A 27,512-nucleotide genomic window follows, 5' to 3' on the forward strand; every position below is an offset into this window, starting at 1 on the left:
ATTACAGGATCGTAGGGTATTTCCATTTTTAAAGGTTCTGAGGAATGTCCATACTGTTTTCCATGCTGACTGTGCCAGTGGGCATTCCCACCAACAACACACAAGGATTCCTTTTCTCTCCACATCCTCACTAATGCTTGTTGTTTCTTGCTTGTTGTTTCTTGAGTTTTTTATCTTAGTCATTCTGACAGGTGTGAAGTGATATCTCATTGTGATTTGGTTTGCATTTCCCTGGTGATGAGTGATGTTGAACACCTTTTCATGTGTCTGTGGGCCGTCTGGATGTCTTTTTCTGAGAAGTAACACTGCAACACTTGCAACTGTATCTCTCTGTGCCTCAATTTCTTCATTGTAAAAATAATAATAGAATTTATCTCAAAATATTGGTTGAATATTAATGTATGAATATATGTTAATTGCTAAGAATAGTACCTTTCTTAGAGTTTGATGCTATATCAGTGCTCGCTACTATTATCTAGAGTAAATCACCAGTCATTTCTAGGCATCTGGAGATGTAGACCAGATAAAAATGACCCTTTTTCCTGCTCATGTTACAGGAATATTGAGAAGGTAAAGCTTATACATAAAATATCTGCTTTAAAGTTAATGAATCTCCTCAAATGAAGCTATAGAAATCTGTCTCTTAGGTCTGGAGGCTCCTTGGACATAGCTTAGCTTTTCCCAAGAGACAGGAGATATGAAAGTATCTTATGATCCATAAGAAGAAAAATTCACTAATTATTATTATATTACTTTTCTACCACTTGCCTTCCTTGGAATAACTTACTACATGGTAAATTCTCATTCAATACCTGCTAAATTCAATATAATTTTATTTAATCTTTCAAATTTTCACAAGGAGTAGTTGAGCTACATATTGGAGTCTCATCTTTCTTTTTGATAAAGGACACCACTAAAATAAAGTAAAACCCAATTCACGGAGACAGTGGAAATCATTTAAATGAACCTAGACGTCTATTTTTAAAAAGTGACCTTTGAGGGATTAGGTCCTTTAAGGATGGGAAGGGCATGTTTTCATGTTTTTGTTTTTGTTTTAATTTACCCTTGACCTGGAGTTTAAATAGTGGGCCTTTCAGTAAAAGGGATTTTTCTAATTTTCTGCTGAACCTAGAGAAAGAAAATAGCACTGAAAACACAGTGTAAGTTGAGTCCTGTGTTTGGTTTTCACAGCTGACAGCTGGCAGCTGAATATAATAACTTGGAATGAAGGAGAAACAATAACAATTTTTGGTAGTAAAGACTGTTTGTCTTCAAGATTCTTCAGAGTATTGTCATGGGACTATGTTTAGAGAAAGGATAGGAAGCATTTAATAGCTCTTTTAAGAAAAAGCACAATGAAACAAAAGGCAAACATCCTTTAGCTGATGTCATCCCATCAATATGTGACGTAGTCTCTGAAGGTCAGAATCTTATCCACAGTGCAGCTGCCATAAACTCCTACAAATTTCCTCTGTGGCAATATTGCTTTTTACATAGATATTATGAGTGGAAGTTGTTTTTTTTTTTTTTCCTATAGGTTGCTTTTGGTCCAAAATATCAAGATCTTTTTCCAGGCACTGGTAAGACATTGGGCCTTAGCACTGGGATAACATGTTTTAGTTCTTGGTCGCACCAATAATAAATTGGGAATTTTGACCCATTTCATTGAGATCCAAGTTAGCTTCAAAAAGGGGGGAAGAGGAAAGGAAACAGAAAAATCTGTCCTGCAAATGTGAAGAAGCTTTTTTTATACGCTACGGTTAAAGTGCACTAAGTGTGTAAAAAAGAAAAACATTAGAATAGTAATATTGATTAAATAATATTATTATTCTATCTAATCTATCTAATATTATTATTATTCTATTATTATTAGAATCTATACATCCAAAGTCTGTACATCCAATGGGCCTTGTAAAAATGTTACATACACCTTAAATCAGATTATGATGTTTTCCGTATATGTTTATAAAAAAAAAAAAAAGGAAGGGGAGGCGAACCATAAGAGACTATGGACTCTGAAAAACAACCAGAGGGTTTTGAAGGGTCGGGGGTGGGAGATTGGGGGAACAGGTGGTGGGTAATAGGGAGGTCACGTATTGCATGGAGCACTGGGTGTTGTGCAAAAACAATGAATACTGTTATGCTGAAAAAATAAATAAATTTAAATACTGAAAAAAAAAATGAGAGAATCCGTTTACAAAGTATTTGACTTTCCAAATAGTAAGGCCGAAACTGAGGCAATCTACTAGACTCTTCTACTTATTTCAAAATCGCTTCTGTCCCCAAAGTAAGATCTCCCCTTATACTTCTCACACTTCCTGCTATTGCAGGACTCATGACCTGTTTCCTGTTGATAAGTTTCAAGAGCTAGTTCAATATCCTCAGGAAAGGAAATAGCTCATTGTGTACCCTAGGGAACTCAGATCTACCAGGAAAGGCTATGTTCCTCATGTGACTTTTCCTGAAATTTCTTCTGAATTACCTAAACACACAAAAGCCTGGAAGAGAAAAGTTCTTCTCCAGCCAAAAATTAATTCATGGGGCACTACGCTCTGATTCTCCATGGAAAAATGTTCTCAGCAAATCATGTCCTGATTATTTCCTATTCCTAAATTTTAAAAAGGTTTGTGGAGAAAATGTTGTGCCATACTAGTCTTCTGTTTTTGGAGTATTTGCTCATATTGTGATTAGCCTTGTGAGTTTTGTTATACAAACGATGGGATTGAGGACAAAGATGGAGAAAAACAAGGTCAAGAACAGCAAAAACGTCAAACAAATTGTATTTTTTCCCCTTATCATCCAACCTGCCCTCGACTGCACTTATATAGGATGCCAGAGGTCAACACAATGTGTGTCATGTCCTTATTTACAACTTAGTCCACAAAGTCATTTGACTTTCCTCCGGTTAACCACATTTTCTTCCTGTTGTAACAAGACTTAAATTACATTGAACTGCTTAGCTGAAGTCCTCATCCACACTTCCTGTTACATCCTTATTATAGTAACTTGCATCCATTAGATATCCGTACTGATCATAGAAAATATTTGGTAATATCCACAGCCTCCCAATGTAAGTGCCTCTTTGCAATTAACTAAAGAATACAGGTCTCTAAAAAAAGGGTTGTTTTTGCTTGTTTGTGTTTCCCTATTTTAAAAAAAAATACTAAATCTTTTTTTATATATTTTAATATCTTTTACATTTTATATTGCAATTTAGATTATAAAACTAATTTCACATTTACTTCATTTCAGCTAACAATAGCACCATGAGAAAATTATAAACATTTACACTTTATACTTAATGAAATAAGCTTAGTGAAATAAAGTGATTCACCCAATAATAGATCAAAACACAAGATTTGAAACTCTCATTTTATGACCACAAGCACAGTCTTTCTGCATGACACAATGAATCAACACAAAATCTGTTCAACACTGAAGAAATTTCATAATCAACAGAAAATCAAAAGGAAAATTCATAAGGAAGAAATGCATAAGTAGTGATTGCTAAGTAACACAGTCTTATGAAAATGAATACAGAAATGTTCTTTTTATCATACGTTTACTAATTTAATGTCATTTCACCATGTGATAGGTGTTTACTGAAAATAAAACTGAAGTACCCTAGTTTTCACTGCTGAAAAATAAAGATTTATACTAGATGATCCTCACTAGCACTAAACCCCTAAAACTCACTTATCTATAAATCAACAAAGTCACTGGATGTGATGGTGTTATTTGCAGTAACCCCTTGTTAAGATTGTAAGATTGTGCATATTGGCATCCTGAGCAAGGGAGCGCAACATGAGAAACCAAAGATGTGTGCAGATGTCACGGTCTCTCTTCCACTTTCCATGACCTTATTGGATAATTCACCCTATTGAGATTTTATTTACTCATCTTTAGCTATGTTGATGGTGAACTAGCCTCAAAGGATTTCATCTCAGGAAACTATTAAAATCATCTTCTTGAAGACAGCAAGTCTTTCTCAAATATTTATCTTCCTCAAATAATCAAATAATCAGTACTGTTGTAGAATCCTTACAAATTCTCTGTAAGGCACAAACAACCAAAACACAGATTGCTATCATTTTTGAAAAGCATCTCCACACTGAAATTGTTCCCAAATCACAAATCTGTTCTCCAATCACACACATTTCACATTATTTACATTTATTATTATTAAATATCCAGTACCTGAAAGGCATAAACACGGAAAGATATGGAAAAAATAGGAGATGAAACCAAACTATTATAGATCCACATAAAGAGACTGATTTTTGCTCTGGTATTCGATCTTTCTGAAGGAAACATCAGGGACAGTAATTTGGATATGGAACTGAGCTGAGGATATTTCTTTCCTGGAAGAATTTCCTAGGGAAAGGACAAAATCATTGGAGTACTTTTTTTTTTTTTTTTTTGAACAAGAGGTCATGAGTGGGGAGGGGCAGAGAGAGAGGGAAAGGGAGAAAAAAAATCTTAAGCAAGTTCCACTCAGCAAAGAGCCTGATACAAGGTTTGATTCCAGAACCCTCAGTTCATGACCTGAAACTGAAATCAAGAATTGACGCCTAACTGACTGAGCCACCCAGGTGCCCCAGCTGTTGGATTCTTCAATGGATATGGGGAGGTATGTTTGGAAGAAGTTAAGATGCTAATAAAGAGAATTATCCCAGTAGGAAGTAGGTCATAGACATGTAAGATAGGGGCTTTATTGAGAGACTGGAAGGGAAAAGTATGGTGTGAAGCAAACAGAAAGAATTAATTATGTATTTAGGAGCATGGTATAGGAAATGATTGTTAGTTTCTTACAGACTACTTGATCTTTGGGGCAAACAATGTTATGCACATTTATTTCCCCTACTTCAATAAGTTTCTCACTTCTCCAAATATGAAGGAAGACATGGAAACAGGGAGATGATACTAGATATTGAGAAGGAAGAATACTAGAAAGTGATCTCTAAGTCAAGAAGGTGAATTATAATTTAGTGAGATTCTGGGACTGGTTGTTGGCACATGGGATTTCTTTGTGACTAAATACATGCATGAACCCAAGCTCAGAAGTGCTGGGGATCATGAAAATCCCTCTTGCACCAGTCAGAAAAATTGCCTTTCCTATTTTTTTTTCCATGTTCCAAAGTCCCAAATATCCTTTGCATTGACTTTGCTTGACTCAAACTTTTTGTTGAATTGTTGTATAAATATGGACCACATGGGAGAAAATAGGAACTGAAACCAAACTCTTAGAGCTGCACATAAACAGACTGAATTCTGTTCTGATCTTCAGTCTCCTTGAAGGGACCTTGACGTTGCAATTATGATGGGAGAGTCCATGACTCAGGGGAGCTAATGGAAGCTCTCGGGCTTCACTGTGGCTGCCCTCCTTTCACATGCACACCGCCTCAACTCTTTGCAGTCCTTCGAGAAAGCCTTCCCATTGAGGATGGTCACACAGTCTCTGCTTCTTAGGCTGGTAAAATCTGTTACAATCTCAAACCTTAAAGAAAAAAGAAGTTTCACTGAATCATAGTTTACTTCTAAAATGAAATGTTAAATACCCCGAAAATACATAGGCAGTACTCCCAATGTGATAAAATTATAACTAGATACACAGAATGGATTTACTGGAGAGATGGGGTCACCAAGCTCTTTCTTTTCAGCCCCTCAATTTCCATACTTGTTCCTAGAAGCATCAGTTCATCTAAAACAACAAAAAACTGTTTGTAACTAAAACTAAGATACATACTATAATCCAAATTTATCATATTTTGCCATCATCTGAAAAATCAGCTACTTTCTTGGTGACTCCGTTTAATTAACTATAAAATAAGAATGATTACATTGAATATGTCTTATCTCTTGGGAGAATAAATCCCATATGATATATATAGAGAGAAGAAAGATGTCTGTCCAAACATGGCTTCAAATTGTAATATATTTTACAACAGATATTACGATCCCAGAACCCTGAGATCGTGACCTGAGCTGAAGGCAGAGGCTTTAACTCACTGAGCCACCCAGGCGCCCCTATATTGACCTATTTCAAAAGATATCATGCACAATCTTATCTAAATACTCACATAAGTAAAACAAATTTTTGATAATTTTGCTCCTTATAACCTCAGTAAATCTGTTCTTGGAGACTGTATTTTTAAAAATTTTATTTATTCATTTAGTTGAGAGAGAAAGAGAGAGAACATAAGTGGGGGGAGGAGCGGAGGGAGAGGGACAAGGAGACTCCATGCTGAGTGCAGGACCATGAGATCATAACCTGAGCCGAAACCAAGAGTCAGATGCTTAACTGACTGGACCACCCAGGTGCCCCTCAGAAACTGTACTTTTAAAGATGTGCTCCCTATTACACTGCACAGAAAGCCAAGAAATCTGAGGTCTTTTATTATCTCTGGGTATTGATAAGTTGGGAAGTTGTGTGGTCTTAGCCAAGTTACCATCTCAGCCTGGGTTTCAGTTTATTCATCCATAAAATCTCTCTTCCCCTCCTCCTCCTCCTCTTCCTCCTCTTCCTTCTTTTCTCTCTCTCTCTGTGTGTCTCTGTCTCCATCTCCCCCACTCAGCAAATACCAAATACTTAATAATGCTCCAAGATATATCAGAGGCTGAAATGAAAACTCTGAAAGCATCCAGACAGAGAACTGTCCCTACTATTTTACTAACATTTTGTATGTCTCCTTTACTGGTTTATAAGTCAGTCAAAAGCAAGCACTATGCTTTATTGTTATACATCCGTGTACATTCTCCTACAAACATGGTGTCCAGTACAAAGTGGAGGTTTGATTAATGCTTATTGAAGCAAGTTGCTGAACTCGGTCACTCAAGCTAAGTTCTCTACTAAATTCTTTTCCCACAAAATGTTCTGAAGTCTTACAGTTCGGGGGAGTAAAGGGCTCCATCGGTCCACAGCCAGACTTTGCCACTGCCGTTGCGAGATAGCCCTGTCCAATAAGAGTAGAAAAACTCAGAGTAGCTCTGAGGCATGGCAAACTCCTGTGAAGGCACACAAGAAGATCTTTAGCTTTAGAGATGTTATACTGTGTACATAGAGAGATGCGTAGGGCCAGCCAGCACTTTTAATAGGAAAACAGGACATGAGTCCTGCCCCACGTAGGTGATAGTATACTAGAGGGAAAAAGTGTCCATGCTCAGGTCAGTTCAAGTTGAAGAATTTATCTTGTCTTACTAAGTCTGAATATATACTAAAATAAATATAAAGAATATATTCTAAAACCAAGAATCACATCAAGGAAGATTTATAAATGACCCATTATTTTCAAGTCACAGGGTAAACGCTAACACTTTTATAAAAAAAGACAGGGGGGCAGATTTACAAAGAGATGTGGGGTGACTGTGAAATGGAAGAATATGGGAAGAAAAGTGTAAAAATGGGGAAAGTAATCTTTATAAATACCTGCAAAGGGACTGACCAGGAAGAAGAGAACAATGAATATACTTTAATGCAAAAAGAGGTAAGAGAAAATTTGAAGGGATGACTTATGTCTCAGACAAGGAAGGGGAGAAAGAAATTTTTCATACATATGTGTGTATTTATATTTCTGTATAGTATTTATATAAACACATATATATAATTCCTTCTCTAATATTTATATTGAAAATTTTTTGAAAATTTTAAAAGATTTTATTATTTATTTATATATTTATTTGAGGTGGGGAAGAGGGACAAGCATACTCTATGCTGAGCAGTGAGCCCAACTTGGGGCTTGATCTCATGACCCTGAGATCTGACCTGAGCTGAAATCAAGAGTGAGACACAATTGACTCTTCACTCTACTGTGAGTTCTTTAAGGATACATACTTTGTTTTATGTCCTCAACCCTTCACATAATTAATGGCATAGTTTGGTTCAATAAAAGATCTTTGGAAAGAGATATGAAACTATCACTATGCAATAGTCATCTAGTAGGCATATCAAAGGAAGTGCAGTTGAAAATACTTCCAATTTATGGTAGATAGCTCAAATTAAAAGTTCTAAAAATAAGTCATATGAAAATGACTTAAATGTATATAAATCTTTGAAGTGCATGAGACAAAAGCACTATATAACTTTTACAATACTTCCTACCATTATATATAGTACAATTCATTTATAATAAACCTGTGTCCTTGGTTTGTGGTGGAGGTGGTGGAAATGAAGAGAGTAAGAAAAATTAGGTGGGCTTACGGTAGGACACATTGTCTCAGTCAAATAAATTACCTCCTTTTCTGCCTAAATTGAGCTGCTGAGAAAGGATAAAAAATGTTATTTTAGTAGAGAGACATTTCAGAGTTACATTCACCACAGATTTCAGAAAAGTGGATAGGAATTAAGATATAACTAGAAGGATGACAAGAATTTGCATAGTGAGCTAAGCATTTATTTCAATTAAATAATCCTTTGTTGATAAATTACTCTGCCAAGACTTCTGCTAAAACAATGATAAATAAAAAGTGGTCACAATGCTTAAGGGATTAAATCCAAAGGCAATAATAAATATTTTTAAAAAGGGTGGGAAAAATTATATGATTTTACAGTTTGTCTTAGTTGCATATACTTAATATATGTTAATTTATAATTTTACTTTCATATTTGCCTCAACTTGTCTATTTTAGGTTATAAATTTCTGGAGGACAAGATATTTATCTGCTGGTTATAGTAATGATTTAATTAAATGTTTTTCAATTAAAAGCTTTATCCTTTTATAACAGAAGAACAGGAAATGCTATTTTCATCTTTCTAACATTGCCTCAATATCATGTCCTTCTTGCCCAAAACAAAAAAAGGTAAGAAATTAAGGAATTTTTTATTTGATTCCTGACGAGTGGGGATATTGAAGAGCTTCCTCTTACTGGTTTTTGTTTTGTTTTGTTTTTTGTTTTGTTTTGTTTGTGGAGAGCAGAACAGCTTTATATACTCAAGGAATCACTCAAAACAATAGGAGTAAGAGATTGCAGTAAGGGCGAAAGTCTGGGGACAAAGACTCTTTAATACTCTTGTATAGCTCTTTCAAGGACCTCTTTTTGAGAATAATTCAAACACTGACCAGGATCTTACCATTACTTCCTGTGTGTTTATTTTCAGCATGGTCGCATTCTCAGCAATGCAGAAATATTCACAGCCTTGCCAATTCTTGCTCTCTCTATAGAATCGGTAGCATTTGTCCCCATGCCACTTCCATTCTTCTGGACAAGGGCTGCATCTGTGCTCTTGGAAAGAAACCAATTTTAATACTATTTTCTATCCAGGTCTGCCATCTTTCCTGTCCTGGAATTATATAGTATTTGATGACTCAAGTATTCTTAATATTTAGAGTACTTTCTTTTAGATATTTAATTGCCCAGGAATGGTAATGACAAATGCTTAAAAGTACTCTTCATATGCCAGAAACTATAATTAATACTGAAAGTATAGTAAAAATTAAAACAGACACTACCTGCTTTCATGGAGTTTGGAATCTAGCAATGAATGATTAGAACTTCCTTGCTTCTTACTTTATATAATTCAACACACAGAGGATATTCAATTTCATAAAGAACTTTTCATATGTTCAAAAACTCATTATGCCTTATATTTAAGAAAGAACTGAACCTTCCACAATTTTCTTCCTCAAAATCCTCTTATATAATTACAAAAGGATTTCTATAATTCAATATATACCAATAAGATAATGGATCCTTTTCTTACTCTAAACACAAGTAAATAAAATTTTAGAAGAAAAAAGACATAAATACTAAGCAAAGTATGATTTAGAATGATAAATCTCCATTGTCAGAAGTTAAGGTAAACACCAAAGTCAGTGCAGAAGTCAAGGGTGAGATGGACTACCACGGTAGAGGTCATAAGTATAAGAACTAGTCCCTGAGAGCCATGGTTTTAACTTTGATGAGGGATACATGGCCTTGAGCCTTGGAGAGTGGCCACTTGTAATTAACTCCCTGATGGTGGGATGGGAACTCAATCATTCCATAAAAATGTCTTTATTTTAAGAACAATCCAGTGTTAAAATGTTAACATGTTAAAAGTTGAATGGTCAACATGCACTTGGATATTATATTATTGTTTTCATTTTTCTGTATATTGGAAATCTTCCTTAAGGTAAAACAGTTTAAAATAAATAAATAATTGAGGAGATTCCTTTGTATGTTAGTTCATATTTCTGGCCCAGACCTTATACCAAACTACTTATTCAGATCTCTACTTAAGCATGTCCAAAATAGCACTCCTGGTCCCTAACCTTTCCCACTCATAACCACAGGATTCTTCCCCATCTCACTTGATCACATCTCTTCTAATTGCTTTGCTCCAAAACTCCGAAACCATCCTTGACTCCTTTATTTCTCTCATGTCCCCTTTTATTCCATCATTCATTCATCTACTGTGATAATATCCTTGTTTGAGGCACCATGATCTCTCTCCTGGGTTACTTACAAATGCCATCTCTTAGGTGATTTCTCTGTTTTCACTCTTCCTCCTTCCAGTGTATTTTCAACATATTTGCAGTGTGAGCCTTAAAATGCTCATGTCAGATCTATATTTCTTCTGTTCAAGATCCAGTAACGAATCCTTACTTTGCTCAAAATAGAAGCCAAATCCCTAGCAACGTCACCTAATGCAATATACAATCACTACCACAACTCCTATTAGTCCTTCCCTCCTTCACTCTGCTCCAGGCACAAAGACTCCATATTGTTCCCTGAATATGCAGCTCCATTCACATTTCAGGGCACTTCCTGTTTTCTCTACCTGGCTTATTCTTTCTCCATATGCCTACATGCTAACCCCTTAAGATAAGATACCCTTATCTTAATTAGGAATTTATGGTATCCCTATGTAAATTAGCAACCCACCATCTCAGAATTTCTGGTCTCGTACTTTATCTACTTTATTTTCCATAGGATTGATTACCTTCTTATATATTATATTTAGTTTAGCCAACCATTCTTGTGTTCCTGAAACCTAGGCTTTCCCAAAATGTAGGACTTTTAATATTAAAACTGGAGAAGTTTTGAGCAAACAGGGACAAGTTGATCATTTTATTTTACCTCTTTAAATTGATTATTACCACACTGGAATAGAATAAGAGGTCTATGAGGGCAGAAATCTGTGTATGTTTTGCATCGGATGCAACAGTATGTGCTCAGTAAATCTTATCTTGTGTGGCAGAGTAGATGGATGGTTGGATAATGGGAAAGAAATGGAAAGCAGCAGAATAACACTGAGAACTAACATCAAACCAAAGCTTTATGAACATTTTCATGGGAACAGGAATATCATGAATATATTTGCATATAGATTTTATATTAAAACAAAATATAGTATACACAGTTTTCTTTTTGTCTTTATGCAGCTAGATGTAAATTCCCGAGACCACTGGTTTCAGAGAAACTTGGATTATCTTTTGATGACATGTCTTTCTAACAAAGACACAGTGGGTTGTCAGAAACATAAGAAGAGAAAACAAAACTATGGAAGTGGTAGATATATTAATTATCTTGACCTTGATTATCATTGTATAATGTATGTGTATGTCAAACCATCACGTTGTACATTTTAAATACATTCAATTCCATGTGTCCATTATTCGTCACTACAGTTAAAAAAGAAAAGAAAGAAAACTGTGACCGATGAGATCATTAATCATGTGGGGAAGAATCACTTAGAGAAGTGGTAATGTGCTTGTGGGTGTTGTTTCACTGGGTAACCATGCAATCTGGCCTTCTGGTTAGTGTGGGAAGTGGAAGAGGAAGACTTCAGCCTAATTTAAAGTCCCCAAAAGAAAAATAAAAAGTGGCGACTTAGAATGTATGTTGCTTTCTATACATGCAAGATGAGTGGAACAGAAGGGAAGGCTAACTTGAAGAGTTAGAAGCTACAAAACCCCCAAAAAGATGGGAGGGAAAGGGACAAGAATGAAGTGATGCTTCCTGTCTTGTCCAGACATGATTATCGAAGCATGGTTCATCTCCACTGGCATTGTCATTATTACTGAAATGCTGATTTATAGCACCCAGACAAGGCGTAGTGGATTTAAATAACTGTAATTTGATTCTGTCCTTCAACATTTTTAAACTGATCCCCATATGATTCTTAAGATGTGAGAAATTTAATGAGCTCGTTAAATTCTTAAGGAGAAAAATGTATAAACACATTATGAAATGTATACTACTGGTAGGTCTTTACGTGCCGAGGTAAACTCAGAAATAACCCTGTGTTATATATTTGCAGTGTTATTTTGGTTATTGGACGTTAATTGCTTTTATTGTTTAAAATGTCTGAGTTTGAAGAATCCCTTTATGTATTACAGCACAGATGTATCCAAACTAAATGATCCCAGTGACGGGGGATGACCCAGGTGCCCAAATTCTTCATGAAGCTTGTCAGACAATTAACTATATGACATGTGACTCCCAGGCACTCGGATAGGAAGGTCAGCTGTATAATGACAACTAGCCTGAGGGACCCAACTAGCAGAGGGAGCTTAGCGATCCCTACTCACCTCCACTTTTGTCATAGAGCTCACGACACAGTTTTTCAGCCACACGCTGCAGGATTTCCGCAAGCTTCCTGTTCCTGGTTTGCAGAGACTGCAGCTGTCGGGAGAGATTCCCCAATCTTTCTTCCTTGTGAGAAATGCTGTCTTGCTGGGTATTGGAAAGCTGGTAGAACTGAAAAACTAACCCAAGTTACCAAGTCAGACTGGACAGGCCACTTTTTCATTTCTATTTCTACTTTTTCATGTGGGGAAGACAAAATGTCATATTGTTTAGATCTCATGCTCTGAGATTTCATATTGCCTGTGTTCAAGTTAATGTAGCACATGATAAACTGCATCGTCTCGGGCAAATTAATGTCTCTGAATCCATCTTTTTATCTGAAAATGTAGAATCATAGTAACAGTTTCTAACTTCAGGACTCAATTCCTTAACCATATCTATTGCTCAATAAATAGTTTGTGTATACTCTTAAACCACTGCTCAACCTAAAACCACAAATCCATTTATCTATTGATTATTATATTGAGTATTAAGTATTGACAATGTACCACATATAGTTATCTCATTCATTCATAAAATAGTCATATTATCATTTCCATTATCTTATAGCTTCCAACCAGGGTCAGTGAGAACAAGCAATTTCCTTAGTATCACTTGGCTAGAAAATTTCAACACTTAGATTTAAGCTCTAGATTTCTAAATCTAAGTAGAGAAATCCTTCATGAATCATGAAAGTTGCTTTATATCCCTAAAAAGAATGGTGGTTGTGAAACAAATTATATCAAAATGAAGTAACAATTGGGGGCCATGAAAGAAACACTAAGAAATATATTTTTTTTAATTTTGAAAAGTTACGATAAGAAGGAAAGTTCAAACATTTCTTAGAAAAACCAAATGTTTGTCCTGCTCTTCAATGTAACCTTTTCCTTAAGCCACCTTCTTCAACTGATCAGGAAACATTACTGTAGGGTCTCAATCTCATGAAGCAAATTCACCCACTTTCTTTTTTTTTTTTTTTTACTTTTTGAGTTTGTCTTCCATGTTTGAAAAGAAAAGACTTTTTCATATGCATTTTTCCTTTTTCAGTTTTCACAAGATTTTGTAAAATGATTCTATAATTTCCTGAATTTTCTGAGAAATACTGTAGAAATTAAGGACCTATTCTGCTCTCCTTATGGGAGGAGGGGAGTAGCTACAAATGAAATCTCCTCTCTGTATTAGCTGCTGAGCCATGCATACTAAGAGCAAAAACCACAGCCTATACTGTTTAGTAGAATGAAAGAGAGCCAAATCATACATTCTTTTTTTTTTTATTTCTTTTCAGTGTAACAGAATTCATTGTTTTTGCACCACACCCAGTGCTCCATGCAATGCGTGCCCTCCATAATACCCACCACCTGGCTCCCCCTCCTACCCCCCGCCCCTTCAAAACCCTCAGGTTCATTAAAAATTGTTGATTTTAGAGGCTCAGTCAGTTGAGCATCTGACTCTTGATCTTGGCTCAGGTCATGACCTCAGGGTCAAGACCCTGGTGCAGCTCTGCCCTCATCCTGGTGCCTGCTTAAGATTTTCTCTCTCCCACTCCCTCTGCTCCTCCCCATCTAGAGACCTCCCCTGCCCCCCTCAAAAAAAATGCTGATTTTAAATATTGGCATGTAGACAAACAGATAAAACCTGCTTATCGCAAACAGAATGTAGAAGTCTAGCTGTCGAGTGATTGCTGTATTTTAATGCTGCTCTTGCTGCTCATCATCTCGATAAGTGCTTTGGAATAAGGTACATGGAGGGGCGCCTGGGTGGCTCAGTCATTAAGCATCTGCCTTCCGCTCAGGTCACGATCCCAGGGTCTTGGGATGCAGTCCGGCATCAGGCTCCTTGCTCAGTGGAGAGCCTGCTTCTCTCTCTCCCACTCCCCCTGCTTGTGTTCCCTCTCTTCATGTCTCTCTCTCTCTCTGTCGAATAAATAAATAAAATATTCAAAAAAAATAGAATAAGGTGCATTGAATTATCCACAGGCTCCAGAATTGAAGTAAGAAGAAAAAAAAATCCTTAACAAGTATTTCTCATCCTAGACAAACCTTAGAACCAAGGTCCTCCCCCTAGTCAGAGTGCAGACTTACACACAAGCCCCAGGGCTAACAGGCCAATCAGCAGCACCAAGCACAAAGTCAGCAGGGTCAGGGCCACTGGACGCCAAACTGAAGAGGGAGGCCGGCGCCCTGCAGGGAACAGAGAGGAAAAGGCAGGATTTTGATTTGTCTTTCTCTTGGATCCATTCCACCAGGAAGTCAGAAGAGCTGGTTCTGGGGAAGAGCAACAGTAAGCAGAGGCTTGATAACACTCCCTCTGTCCCACTGTCAGAAGGCTCAGTGCCAAGCCTCCCTTCCACAGCAGGGTTCCCTCACGCACCCCGCCCATTTCCATAACCCTGATACCCTCAGTTCTGCTTAGCACCGAATCAAGTTATGCATTGCCCTAATCTTTATAAGGTTGTGTGCATAACCTTCTTTTTGTCAAAATTCGAGTTATGAAAGACATGCGAATGCCTGAACGGGGAACAATTTTTCATATCATCAGAGAAGAGATGAAATTAATTCGTTGTTACTTTTGCAAAACACCTTGCCACTGAGTTCCATATGTGCTTCCACTGAAAAGAAAATTGCATATTGGTAATGAGAAATGATCATTTTACTCTTTCCTTTTTGGGATTTCTCTATTCAAAGTCCCTCTTTTAGTTCATTGGATTTCTATCTCTGCAAGAATGGATTATAAAGAGACATGATCATCAGTTTATAGAGGACGGATCTAAGCTATCTCAATTTTGAACAGTTAAATAATACATGCTACGCCCCCACGAGTTTGTCTGGTGTTAATTACAGAGACTCTACTGAGTCAACAGTGAACCCATCATCTAGTGAAGTTAGCCATCATTCTAAATGATCTGTGATATCAGAAAAGGAAGACCCTCCCACCCTCCAACCTCTTAGGTGCATGTAGCATCTAGCATTGTGATTAAAATGAAACAAAGGGAGGGCGCCTGGGTGGCTCAGTGGGTTAAGCCACTGCCTTCAGCTCAGGTCATGATCTCAGGGTCCTGGGATGGAGTCCCACATTGGACTCTCTGCTCCGCAGGGAGCCTGCTTCCCTCTCTCTCTCTCTGTGCTTGCCTCTCTGCCTGCTTGTGATCTCTCTCTCTCTCTCGCTGTCAAATAAATAAATAAATAAAATCTTAGGGCGCCTGGGTGGCTCAGTGGGTTAAGCCGCTGCCTTCGGCTCAGGTCATGATCTCAAGGTCCTGGGATCGAGTCCCACATCAGGCTCTCTGCTCAGCGGCGAGCCTGCTTCCCTCTCTCTCTCTCTGCCTGCCTCTCTGTCTACTTGTGATCTCTCTCTGTCAAATAAATAAATAAAATCTTAAAAAAAAATAAATAAAAATAAAAAATAAATAAAAAAAATAAAATCTTAAAAAAATAATAAAATAAAATGAAACAAAGGGAGAGCCACAACCTCAATAAAACTTCCATCAGTCTCCAAGACTTGTGTTTTACTTCATTAGGACTTGAATTTAAAAGATTAAAGACATACAAATTCATTTCCTCTTTAGCAAAGCCCTCTACATAATGTAGTCTACGTATAGAGATTTGTGTTACACATTATTTCCAAGTGGGGAATGATAAGTGGGAAAGATAGAAATGGAAAATGTGATTACTATCCTTTGGAATTTACAGTCTAGTAGGAAAATAAGGAAAAATCATGGCGCAGACGTTGAGATTGATATATTTTAAAAAGTGAATCTTATTTTCCCTTAATAATCATGTCTGTTAAAAATTTTCAGTGGATTGCATTACAGTTAGAATAAAATCCAAATCACTCCTCATGAAGACTCAGATTTCTCTTTTTAACAAAATTGAAATTTGATTTTGTTAGTTCCCAACTTAAAAACTTCCAGTAGCTTTTTTGCACTTAAAATTCTGCAAGAGTCTTTTTCTTCTGGATCCTACCTACTTCTTGCATCCTTTTCTGAACTACTCTCCCTTCATTCAAGTGTTCTACATACAGTGGCCTCTGTTTGTCCTTGAAATGAACAAGCTTGTCCTAGTCCTAGTACCTTTGGAGTTAGGGCTGCCTCTGCTCCCTGTTAATTAACCTTTAGCAAGTTGTTGGTAGGCTTTTCCCTGCTACTCAGCTTTCCATTTAAATGTGCATCCTTGGAAGAGCTCCATGAGTTCAGTTCTAATACATAACCCCATTACATATCTTTCTTAAAAATTAGATTGTTAATATTTTCATGTGCTTGTTTTCCTCTATATCCTCCCTCTCATGGAAGGTACAATCCATGAAAATAGTAATCTTTTCTTTTAAGATTTTATTTATTTATTTGACAGAGAGAGACACAGTGAGAGAAGGAACACAACCAATGCAAGAGGGAGAGGGAGGAGCAGGGAGCCTGATGCGGGGCTAGATCCCAGGACCTTAGGATCATGACCTGAGCCAAAGGCAGACACTTAACAACTGAGTCACCCAGGTGCCCCCATGAAAACAGTAATCTTGTCTGTCTTGTCCACCAGTATATTTCCAGTACTGAAAGTAGTACCTGTCACATAAGGGCTGAATACGTATTTGAATGAGTAAATGAATAAAGAATGAAACCGTAAAAACTTAATATGACTTTAACTATGTAATTTTTATAGAGGCACAGAGGATTACCTAAAGTTACACTTCAATGATTTTTTTAAAACTCTATTGACTTTTCAGCAGTATTTCTGACAGCAGAAGTTGGACTCAGCTAAATTTATCTTCTAGCCATATTGGTCTCTATTCAGACTTGTGTGAGATATTGGAGAGATTTGTTTTCTCTCTTATTTCCTTCAATTAGCTTATCTAAGTAGTTTGGTCTAAATTTTCCTGGAAATTGTTGGCTTCTCAATTCATTGACCTTAAGAGTATCTCAAGTCACCAGAACATAAAAGAACAAGATCAGAGGGCAGAACACAGCATAAGCTAAACATCCTCTCCAATCCCTAAGTCTCTTGAAAGTTCTGTGTAGCCCAAGAAACTTAAGTAGGTAGATGGTTCTAGATTTCAGAAATACCAGTGCATATGTGGACCCACCACTGTGATGGCTTTATCTTTCTCCATACATCTTATTACCATCAAGTATATGATATGCATTACTCATTTCTTTTGGTTTATAGCTGTAGAAAGTAAGTTCCTTTTGGAGAGGGTTGTTATAGTCTGTTTATTCACTAGAAGAACATCAATTTTAGCTCCTAGAACATCAGATGGAAGAAGCTCAATTAACATTGAATGAATGAGTGTGTCATTTATATATAAATATCTGTTATATGCTTGTCTATCCCTGCTCAAACCTATTTATATTAGTACACATCTGAAAGGCATAAACTATTTTTAAAAGTATTTTATTTTATTTATTTATTTATTTATTTATTTATTTATTTATTTGAGAGAGAGAGAGAGAGAGAGAGAGAAAGAGCGCAACGGTGAGCAGGAAGGGCACAGTGAGAGGGAAAGAGAGAATCTCGAGCAGACTCTGTGCTGAGCAGAGTCGGACACGGGGCTCGATCTCAAGACCCTGAAAGCATGACCCGAACAGACACCAAGAATGTGTCACTTAACCAACTGAGCCAACCAGGCACCCCAGGCATAAACTATTTTTTAAATATTGTTACTTCTTATAGTTGATATTTCCCTGGCCAAAATGATCTTACTATTTAGTAAGTGTGTAAAGGAAAAGAACAACTATGGAAATCAACCAAATGATCCCTTAAGAAACCTATTTTTCCTTGTGTAATACTCGGCACCAGAAGTGCTGATCTTCTGCCCAAAGGATCAAAAAGAATAATCTTAAATCCTTACTGTAAAATGAGGGCATGGACTTAAGGAATTAGAATACTATTTAATAATAGTTATATCTGTGTAAACAGATCATCCTTCCTAAGGTTGTCTCTAAAACAGAAGATGAAAGAAGTATACGATATCTTCTACTAAGGAACAAAGTTTTTAAAATTCTCTTCCAATGAGTCATCTCTCCCTGGTCATTTGGAAATTTTTCTACTCTTGATTCTTATCTCTCTCTTTCTTTCTCTCCCTTCCTCTTCCTTCCTTTTCTCCCTCCTTGCCTCCCTTTCTCAATATTCACAATCTCTTTGTTTTATCTCAGGACCGAGAAAAACACAACACCAGAGAGTTTCTAGAGCACATATGGCAATTTCCTAGAAACCTTGCTTCCATGATGGAAAGACCATGGAGCCGAAAGTTTCATTTTTATTTTTAATATTTTATTTATTTATTGGACAGAAAGAGAGGGAACACAGGCAGGGGCAGAGGGAGAGGGAGAAGCAGGCTTCCCACTGAAAGCAGACGCTTAATGACTGAGCTACCCAGGCACCCTTCATTTTTTTTTTTTTAAACCATGGAGAACAAATTGAGGATTGCTGGAGGGGAGTAGAGTGGAGGGATGGGCTAAGTGTGTGATGAGCATTAAGGAGGGCTCTTGTGATGAGCACTGGGTGGTATATGGAAGTGATGAATCACTAAATTCTACACCCAAAACAAAAGAAAAAAAGTGAAACTTTTTTTATGCCATTTTTCCCTCTATTTTTCTAACTTTAGGTTTAATATCCCTAAATTTTATCCCAAGTGCCTTGATCAGAATGAGGTCTCTCTCTAGGGATCACACCCACCCTAAAATAAGAAAAATTAGCTGCCTGGGAGGTGCTTCAGTTTGTCTTGGCTTTATTGTGGTATATTTTTTGGAAAAGAACCCCTATTCTGTCTCCTGAGGCATGTTTAGAAAAAGGTGTGGACAGGGCAAGGAATGATATAAACATCCTTAGGAATAATAAGATATGCATAGAAAAAAACAACGCTTTCCTGTATCCTTTTACTATAACTATACTATAAAAGGCTACAGTGCTAAGGCCAAGTTTTGAACACAAATTCCTTTGTAGGTATAAGAAACTTTAGTAGATGAAGAGCTTTCATACTTGACCAGTTACTCTTCCACAAGCATCTGAATGAGGACATTTTATACACCTCCATTCCCAGAGCTTAGGAGAAATGAAACATATATTACCAGATGTAATCTATTAGTATGACTCTGAAATAGAAAGCATAATAAAAGCTGGGAAAGACACAGAGGCTTTATTATTTTTTTAATGTTTTATTTATTTATTTGAGAGCGAGAGAGAGAGAGAGAGAGAGAGAGTGAGCCTACAAACGTGGGGAGGGGCAGAGGGAGAGAGAGATGCAGACTCCCTGCTGATCAGACAGCCTGCTGTGGGACTCCATCCTAGGACCCCAGGATCATGACCTGAGCCATCCCGGTGCCCTAGGAAAAACAAAGAGACTTTAAATAATTTGTGCAAAGCTACATTGCAAATCAGGGGCGGAACCAGGATTAAATTGCCGTGCTTAACTCCACATGTTGTATATTTCCTTTTGACCAGAACTCACAGACACTGGTGACAAAGTGCATAATATTTCAGAAATTACTTTCAATATATTTTAATCATGAGATACTGCTCATTGGATATCTGACTTTTGGATATATTTTTAAAATTATAAATGTTGTCTTTTTAGCAACTTCTCTTTGCTTCCTTAAGCACATATAGCACATAATAGATCTCATCATGCGAGAATGGTCAAGGTTCCATGAGTTAAGAGTATTTTTCAGTGTTTGTGAAAAATGCAGATTTTCTTTATCTTATGAGTCTATTTCAAATATTCGATATTTTCATTCTCGCTAAAAGTAAATGGGTGTTGGTCTTCCTATAATTTCGAAGGAATATACATCCAAAAATGTATAAGCTATTTCCAGATTATCATCAAGTTTTCAACTCACAGCAATTAGAAAGTCAAATATATATATATAGATAGATAGATAGATAGATAGATATTGGTATATATACTAAAATTTAGCTGAGTCAATTTTATATCCCAATTAAGGAGTTTCATTTATGAAATATAATTTAAAAATAGCATCACTATTAATAACAATTGCTAACAGTCTTGGAGTTACTAAAATAAATGCCTTGAATGCATTATTTCAAATCATATAACAGCCTATGAAGAGATACTATTATGTCCCCATTTTACAGGTAGGTAACTGAGTCCTAGGGAGGTGAGCTCCCTTACCCATAGACACACAGCTTCTGATAATAATTCCTGAGTATATTACGTATGCTGTAGTGTTTCATTTGACTCATCCAAATATTTTTTAAGATGGCACAATTTTTAACCCTTGTTTGGATTTTTAGTACTTAAGAATTACCTAATCTGCTTTGTAAGTGGTAAGTGATGGAGCCAGAAGTACTAATACTCTCCTTCCAGATCTGAATATTTTAAATAATTTTCTTATTCTCCCAACAAATCCCACATTAATCTTTGTGCTTATATGGCAGTTCCTTATGAAATTGTAGAAAGATTCTACTGCTTACTACTTTTCACTCTTTATTATGAAATATCTCAGGAATAGCCACCGTAAATTTTACATTCTCCACTCTACCCCCAAGGTGAACTTTCTCAAGTATAAAGTTAATCTCTTCCTTAAGGAAAAAAAAAAGTTTCTTAGCATGCTATATAAGAACCTGCAGTAGAATCTCGTCCTACTTTTTAGCCTCATCTGCCCACATGCCCCCTCATGTACCCTCCCTTTGAGGACTAATCATTCCTCAACCCGATAATCTACCTTGCCACTGTGTTTGAATCATCTGCTGATGATTCCCAAATAATCTTATCCTGTTCTAAATTCCAAGCCAAAATTCACACCTCTCCTTTTCCCTCTGAGTCCTTGTCTCTCTTCATTTTACCCATTAATATGCTGCACCAAGTTAGCTCTCACCTATCTGCTTTTATCTCTGCACACGTAGTCCTCACAGCTCGTTTCCATCTTGCTCTACCTAGAAAACTTGGACTCTGCCTTACAGACAAGAGCAAATGTCATCTCATTCAAAAATACCCACATGAAGGGGGCCTGGGTGGTTCAGTGTGTTAAAGCCTTTTCCTTCGGCCATTTCAAGGTCTCAGGGTGCTGGGATTGAGTCCTGAATTGGGCTCTCTGCTCGGCAGGGAGCCTGCTTCCTCCTCTCTCTCTCTCTCTCTCCCTCTCTCTCTCTGCCTGCCTCTCTGCCTACTTGTGATTTTGCTCTGTCAAATAAATAAATAAATAAAATCTTAAAAAAAAAAATACCCACATGGGTAAATGCAGTCAGTAATTTATTTATCCCTATTGACTTCTGCGGTCTCCTACGTATATCCAATAGCACCACATAACATTTCCTTATAATTGATTCAAATTGTTCCTTCCACTCCTTCAAGCACCTAGAAATAGGGTCTCTCCATAAATACAGAAAACAAATGGATGGTTGCAAGAGAGGAGGCAGGTGGGAGGATGGACAAAATGAGTGAAGGGGAGTGGGAGGTACAGACTTCCAGCTACGGAATGAGTTAAGTCAAGGGAAAGAAGGAACAGCATAAGAAATGTAGTGGATGGTATTCTAATAGTGCTGTATGGTGGTAGATGGTAGCTCCTCTTAGGCAAAATGTAATGCGTGAACTTGTCAAACCACTATACTGCACACCTGAAACTAATGTAGCATTTTGCCTCAAATATATTTCAACAGGAAAAAAAGGGGGTCTCTTATGTCTACCATACCACTTGATATTAAGTAGGTGTGCACTAAAGATTCGTGGAATCAATTAGCTGTGATGTGAATCAATTCATGTTCTGACACTTCAATGAAGATTTATGCTAATTTAGCTGAGGAAATGAAGCTAAAAAGCTAGAAAAATTTGAGAATATTGTAATTAATATCAGTAGGGGGAAAGTAGAATTTGAATTTATCATTAAAGGGTTTTTATTTTTTTCTTAAACCCAAATAGGTTTTCATATTCTTTTGATACGTTTATAGTTAGTCTTAGGTAAGAATTCTAGTTCCTCAGTGATTTCATTCTCTCTCCCTGGTATATTATTACTGTGATGTGCTTTTGCTGCACTTCTTTTCAAGCTACAATTGAGTTGGAATCTCCCATCTTAAAAAAAAATTTAAGATGCATTCATGCAAACTCATCATACCTCAGGTCTCACACTTTATCTTTTCTCTTTATAGCTGGCTTCTCAAAAAGAGAAAATTTTAAAAAGGAAAGTGACAAAGTATTTATTTTCCTGTTTAACTATGGTTCTTTCAAACACCTGCTATTAAAAATTACCAATATACTATTTTTCTCCTTACTGCTAAAACAACAAATTGTTTTTAACCTTCCATTTACTTGAACTTTCTGCAGTATTTATTGCTTATTATTTTTTAAATTCACTATTTATTACCATTGACTTTTCTGTCTTGCAGGAGGGTATTGTTTCGTGGCTTCCTTAATATCTCGCTCTCCTGGTCCACTTCTACCACTGTCTATCATTCATTCTTAGTACTTTTATTGAAATCTCTCAGTCATCTCTCCCCTCACTTGGTATATTGCCCAAGATTCTCTCCTTGGTACTCTATTCTTTTGGGCTTTTCGTCTTTTCACTTTCCTTTCTCATTCTCAGTGATATTGCTCATCCTCAGAAAGTTTAATTCCTACCAAAATGTTGACAATTCTCACATACAAATGGAGTTCAGAATCCTTACTTGACACCTTCCATGCAGCATATTCAAGGATTTTTGGGCAACTCCAGCTGCATGTTCCTTTCTTCCAGGCATCACAAACTCAAATTGGATTAAACATCATTCCTATTCCTCCTGTAGCTTCTATCTTAGTTATTAGCAGCACATTTACATAATATCCAATGGGACCTAGTCAACCTATGCTCTTTCTTTGCTTGTCTTCCCACTCATAACCAGTCACCAAGTCTTTAAACTCCATCTCCTCAGTTTCTGATTCCTCCTCCTCATTCTCATGCTACTTCAATTCAGGTTCCTCTAATCTCATGCTTAGACTAGTGCAAAATACCTAGCTATTAGCTCATTGAGTTTCCTATTTCTTCAATTCATCTTCCTCATTGCAGCCAAGACGGTCTTCTAAGAACACAAAACTCATTATGTTACTCCCTGTTTAAATCTTTCCGTGAGCTCATTTTACAGACTTAGAATCAAAATTCCTGAGTATGATATAATAGGCCCTTTATAACTTTCCATACTGCTTGTATTGCTTATTGTTCTCCAAAAACACAAAGTTACTTAAGACCTCCAAAACTTTCCTCTCATGTATCTGTCTGACTATAGCATCCCAGCCTTTTAAACCCTCCCATTTTTGTTTTCATATAATGTGGAACCTCTTCAAGTTAACTCAACTCCATGGCCATTTCCTCCTTCAAACCTTTCCCAATCTCCTCTACCCCTACCAGATAGAAGTGACCAGGCTCTCCATTGTATCATGTATATACTTCCATCGTGGCACCTTATACTTATCACATAGCTAAGAGTTGTAGTAGACTTTTAAGTTTCCTTATAAACAGGGATCATATCATGTTTGGCATTATACCTGTAGTACTTTGCAATACACCTGGCATAACATGAACCTGAGCATGACCTGAACGTGAACTTTCTTTGGAAAGACGGTATGAGGATGTTGTCTTTCACTTTTCCTTTTTATCTTCTTAATTGCTTAGCATTTTTAAGGATGAACATAACTTTTATATTGAAAAATGAAAATCAAGAAAATAAATGAGTATACATAATTTATCTTTATTAATTCTAAAGAAAAAAAATTAACTTTTCATTCATAATGGTGCCACAATATTATGTTGAATTTAAATCTTCTGCATTGCCAAAATATTCTTGGAACAATTTTTGCTCTGTTATTTTTAAAAGAAAAATTATATCAAATCATTTTTCTAAGACATAACTAAATTTCTGTAGGGACATTCCTCTACATATTTGCATTATCACAAGATGAAAACAAGGTATCATATGTGTAGGGTAAGATAACTGTTTACAGAAGTTTGCCTTCAAGACACTTTGTAACCTCTACTCCTACTGTTTCAGTTTCCACTTCTATGGAAATATTGCCAGATGTTTCACTAAGTGTTTCATCCTGCCCCACCTACTTCTTACCCTTGAGTTCAGTAGAACTTATTTGTACACTCTGTTCCTGATTATGCTGATCACCAATCCTTGTGAGAGTTCCTGGCTCCAGTCAAAGGTGAAAAATGAAGTTATACACAAGCCACTTAAAACCACAGCCCTGAAAACTAATTCTTCACAGGATTTGTTGGAGGAAAATATAACGTATCTTATTACACATATCCAGTGGCCACAGAAACTGACATCCCAGTGTTGTCATTTGCTTCTCATCAAGGAGGCAGGAAGTCCCCGGTATCTTCTTACAGCTTAGTAGAGGGTTTAGTAAAAAGAAAAAAATAACATCACATCAGGGGGGTCTCAGGTGGTAATCGCTCAGTAAATAGAAAGGGAATGGAAAGGTTTAACAGGGGAAAAGGAAGAAAACCTAAAAGCTATATGATAAAGGAGAAGTGGAAGAGAACAGTGAAAACGTATGTGCCCAGATTTATAGAGGTAAAGAAAACCTGACTATCAAAAGAGAAAGGACATACTAAGATACAGTCACTAAATGAGACTCACTCTGATGTCAACTGACACAAAAATGTTAAACAGAACACTTGGGAACTCTCAAGGAATTCTATATTGAAAGAAAATGCACATTTCTGGTGTGTCTGCAATATGCCAAGGCCTTTACATAACTTATCAACCTTATACCCCAACCACCTTATAAGAGACGTGTTTGAATTGAATTATAAAATACTTAATTTGTTACATTTTGCTTCCAACTTATACTTTCATTTCCAATAATTCACTTTCTGACATAGTAATAAAAATATTTTTTTTTCAATCCCTACAAAAGAGAATTCACATACATAGAGAAGAATTTTTTTCCTTGGGCAACTCAGCCAAAGTAAGGCAGAAATGTGACTTGAGTTCTAGTGGAAAGACCTCACAGTAGAACACAAACAGGACTAGGATTTAATAGCAGGTGTGCTGCTTACGAACTGTGGTATTGGGGATGCCTGTGTGGTTCAGTGGGTTAAGCATCTGCCTTCAGCACAGGTCGTGATCCTAGCGTCCTGGGATCAAGACCCGCATCGGGCTCTCTGCTCAGTGGGGATCCTGCTTCTTCCTCTGCCTGCTGCTCCCCCTATTTGTGCTCTCTCTCTCTCTCTCTCTGACAAGTAAATAAATAAAATCTTAAAATAAAACGGTGATATTGGACAAATTACTTAAGTATTCTGGGTTCTCAGTTTCTTCATTTATAAGTGTTTCTGACAGTAAACATGTATATAGTGAGTATTATGTGCCTAGAATTATTTTAGGCACTTGTATATATAAAGCACCTCTCTTACAAGATGGCTGGAGTATAAGGTTAATAAGTTCTGTTTTACATATATATATATATATAGAGAGAGAGAGAGAGAGAGAGAGAGAGTTGCCTGGGAAATAAGATCCTTCTCTATGTATAGGAATTCTCTCTTCCATGGACTGAAAAATAATAAAAGGGAATGAGATGGGATATAATTGCATCTGAGTCCACTATTTAATCAGCAAATCACAGAATTTTAGAGCTAAAGGACCTTAGAAGACATTTACTTTAATCCCCCCTCATTTCACAGATGATAAAACCCAATATGATTCTCCAAAGACCTCCCAACTTCAAGATACAGAATTATGACAGCAGAACACCAGGGTTAGTGTGTCTGCTTGGAAACCTTCCTCTAAAGCATGAGCTCAAAACTAGCAAAAAGATAACCTTTATAAATCCAAGTTTCCAGATCAAATCACAGATGGCAAACAAAACAGCTTTGGATCTGGCCTTCACAGAAATCCAGGAAGAGACAGAAACAGTGCTTGAATTCTAGATACAATCTCACTTTTGTACACTATACCAACTTGTTAAAAACAACACACCCTTGACTGCAAACTACTGTGCCAACAACAAAATTGTAGAAAAACTAACATCTGTGCATCTATTAGAGTTTAATTTTTTAGATGTTTGTACACATGGCACACGAATTATGGAAAATGCACAGTTATTACACATAAGTGTAAGTCATTAAAACACTTTGTCCTTCCCTCACTTTGCACATTCCTCAGAGACATAGTTCATCTCACGTACTGCTCAAGAGCGACCAGTTTGGACAGCCGGAGACCAAGTACCTGTGTGCCCAGCCTCTGGCCGCTGGGTCGTAGAAGAGGCTCGAGATGACACACTCATGACGGTGTCCCTATCAAAATCCAGCATGTCCCTCGTGCTGCTGTACTTGGCCTGCATCTGGACTCCTGCAGGGGTGAGGCTGAGCTGCAGTTTGATTGCCCCGAAGCTGCGTAGCTACTGGGAGACAGTGCAGGAACTATGGAGCTGAAAGTCATTCCTAAAGTTCTTCTCTCCCAGAGAGGAGCAGCGGGGGAAGCCTCTGACTCCAGTTCCTGCTTGGACAGGCCCAGCCCCTCTCCTGGGAACTTGTACTCTGAAGGCCGAGTTGGTCAGGCAGGGAGGAAATAGCATGTGTTTTCTATTTGGGCGGTCTCTGTCTGAACAATTATTGAAGGGTTGTCCTTCTCAGATCCCTTTTGTTCATTCATTTGTAATTCCCGTGTAAGTACAGTGTAAAAAAGGCAGACCATACAATCACACAGAGATTCCTTCAGGCTCTGTGGAGCAATAATCAGGCAAAGGAATACATATTACCCAGTCTCTTACATACCAGACACTCAGAGTGTCACTTAGATAAGGTTTTAACTTCTGAAAAGAGAAGAGATCATAGGACCACCTTCTTCCTATCTCCAAGGGAATAGATTAAAGCATCATATCCATGAAATGTCAGCACAGAGTCTTTTTGAGACTCTCTATGGATTCTACATTGTCATTTTCACAAAAAAGGAGATGGAAGCCCAGTTAGATGAAGTGGTTGTTTTAAAGTCACATAGTGTCTTAGTGACAGTATGAGCTTCAAAAGTTCTCCTGTTGAACTTCTC

The 27,512-nt window shown here is 37.0% G+C and overlaps 1 protein-coding gene across 2 annotated transcripts; it reads right to left on the reverse strand.

Moving 5' to 3' along the window:
* Positions 1-2,722: 2,722 nt before the first annotated feature.
* CLEC1A (C-type lectin domain family 1 member A) lies at positions 2,723-26,977 on the reverse strand. Of its 2 annotated transcripts, XM_046012622.1 has the most exons (6): positions 26,694-26,977; positions 14,628-14,726; positions 12,510-12,686; positions 9,068-9,219; positions 6,887-7,005; positions 2,723-5,497 (listed from the first exon to the last, which is right to left on the reverse strand). In XM_046012622.1, the coding sequence occupies exons 1-6, from the start codon at positions 26,806-26,808 to the stop codon at positions 5,347-5,349; spliced, it is 813 nt and encodes a 270-aa protein (XP_045868578.1). In that variant the 5' UTR covers positions 26,809-26,977; the 3' UTR covers positions 2,723-5,346. The 2 variants fall into 2 exon arrangements, with proteins under 2 accessions (XP_045868578.1, XP_045868579.1); XM_046012623.1 differs by lacking the exon at positions 14,628-14,726.
* Between the last annotated feature and the right edge of the window lie 535 nt (positions 26,978-27,512).

The sequence above is a fragment of the Meles meles genome, chromosome 7 (genome assembly GCF_922984935.1).
Source record: "Meles meles chromosome 7, mMelMel3.1 paternal haplotype, whole genome shotgun sequence".
NCBI classification, from domain to species: domain Eukaryota; kingdom Metazoa; phylum Chordata; class Mammalia; order Carnivora; family Mustelidae; genus Meles; species Meles meles.

Bases quoted from the DNA above. Each gene is read 5' to 3' on its own strand.
- CLEC1A (XM_046012622.1), bottom strand. From the start codon at position 26,808: ATGCAGGCCAAGTACAGCAGCACGAGGGACATGCTGGATTTTGATAGG. The intron at 14,727-26,693 runs GTACTTGGTCTC...TGTTCCCTGCAG, and splicing joins GCCAGAGGCTGGGCACACAG to GGCGCCGGCCTCCCTCTTCA. The intron at 7,006-9,067 runs GTAAGATCCTGG...GTGCCTTCACAG, and splicing joins TAAACACACAGGAAGTAATG to GAGTTTGCCATGCCTCAGAG.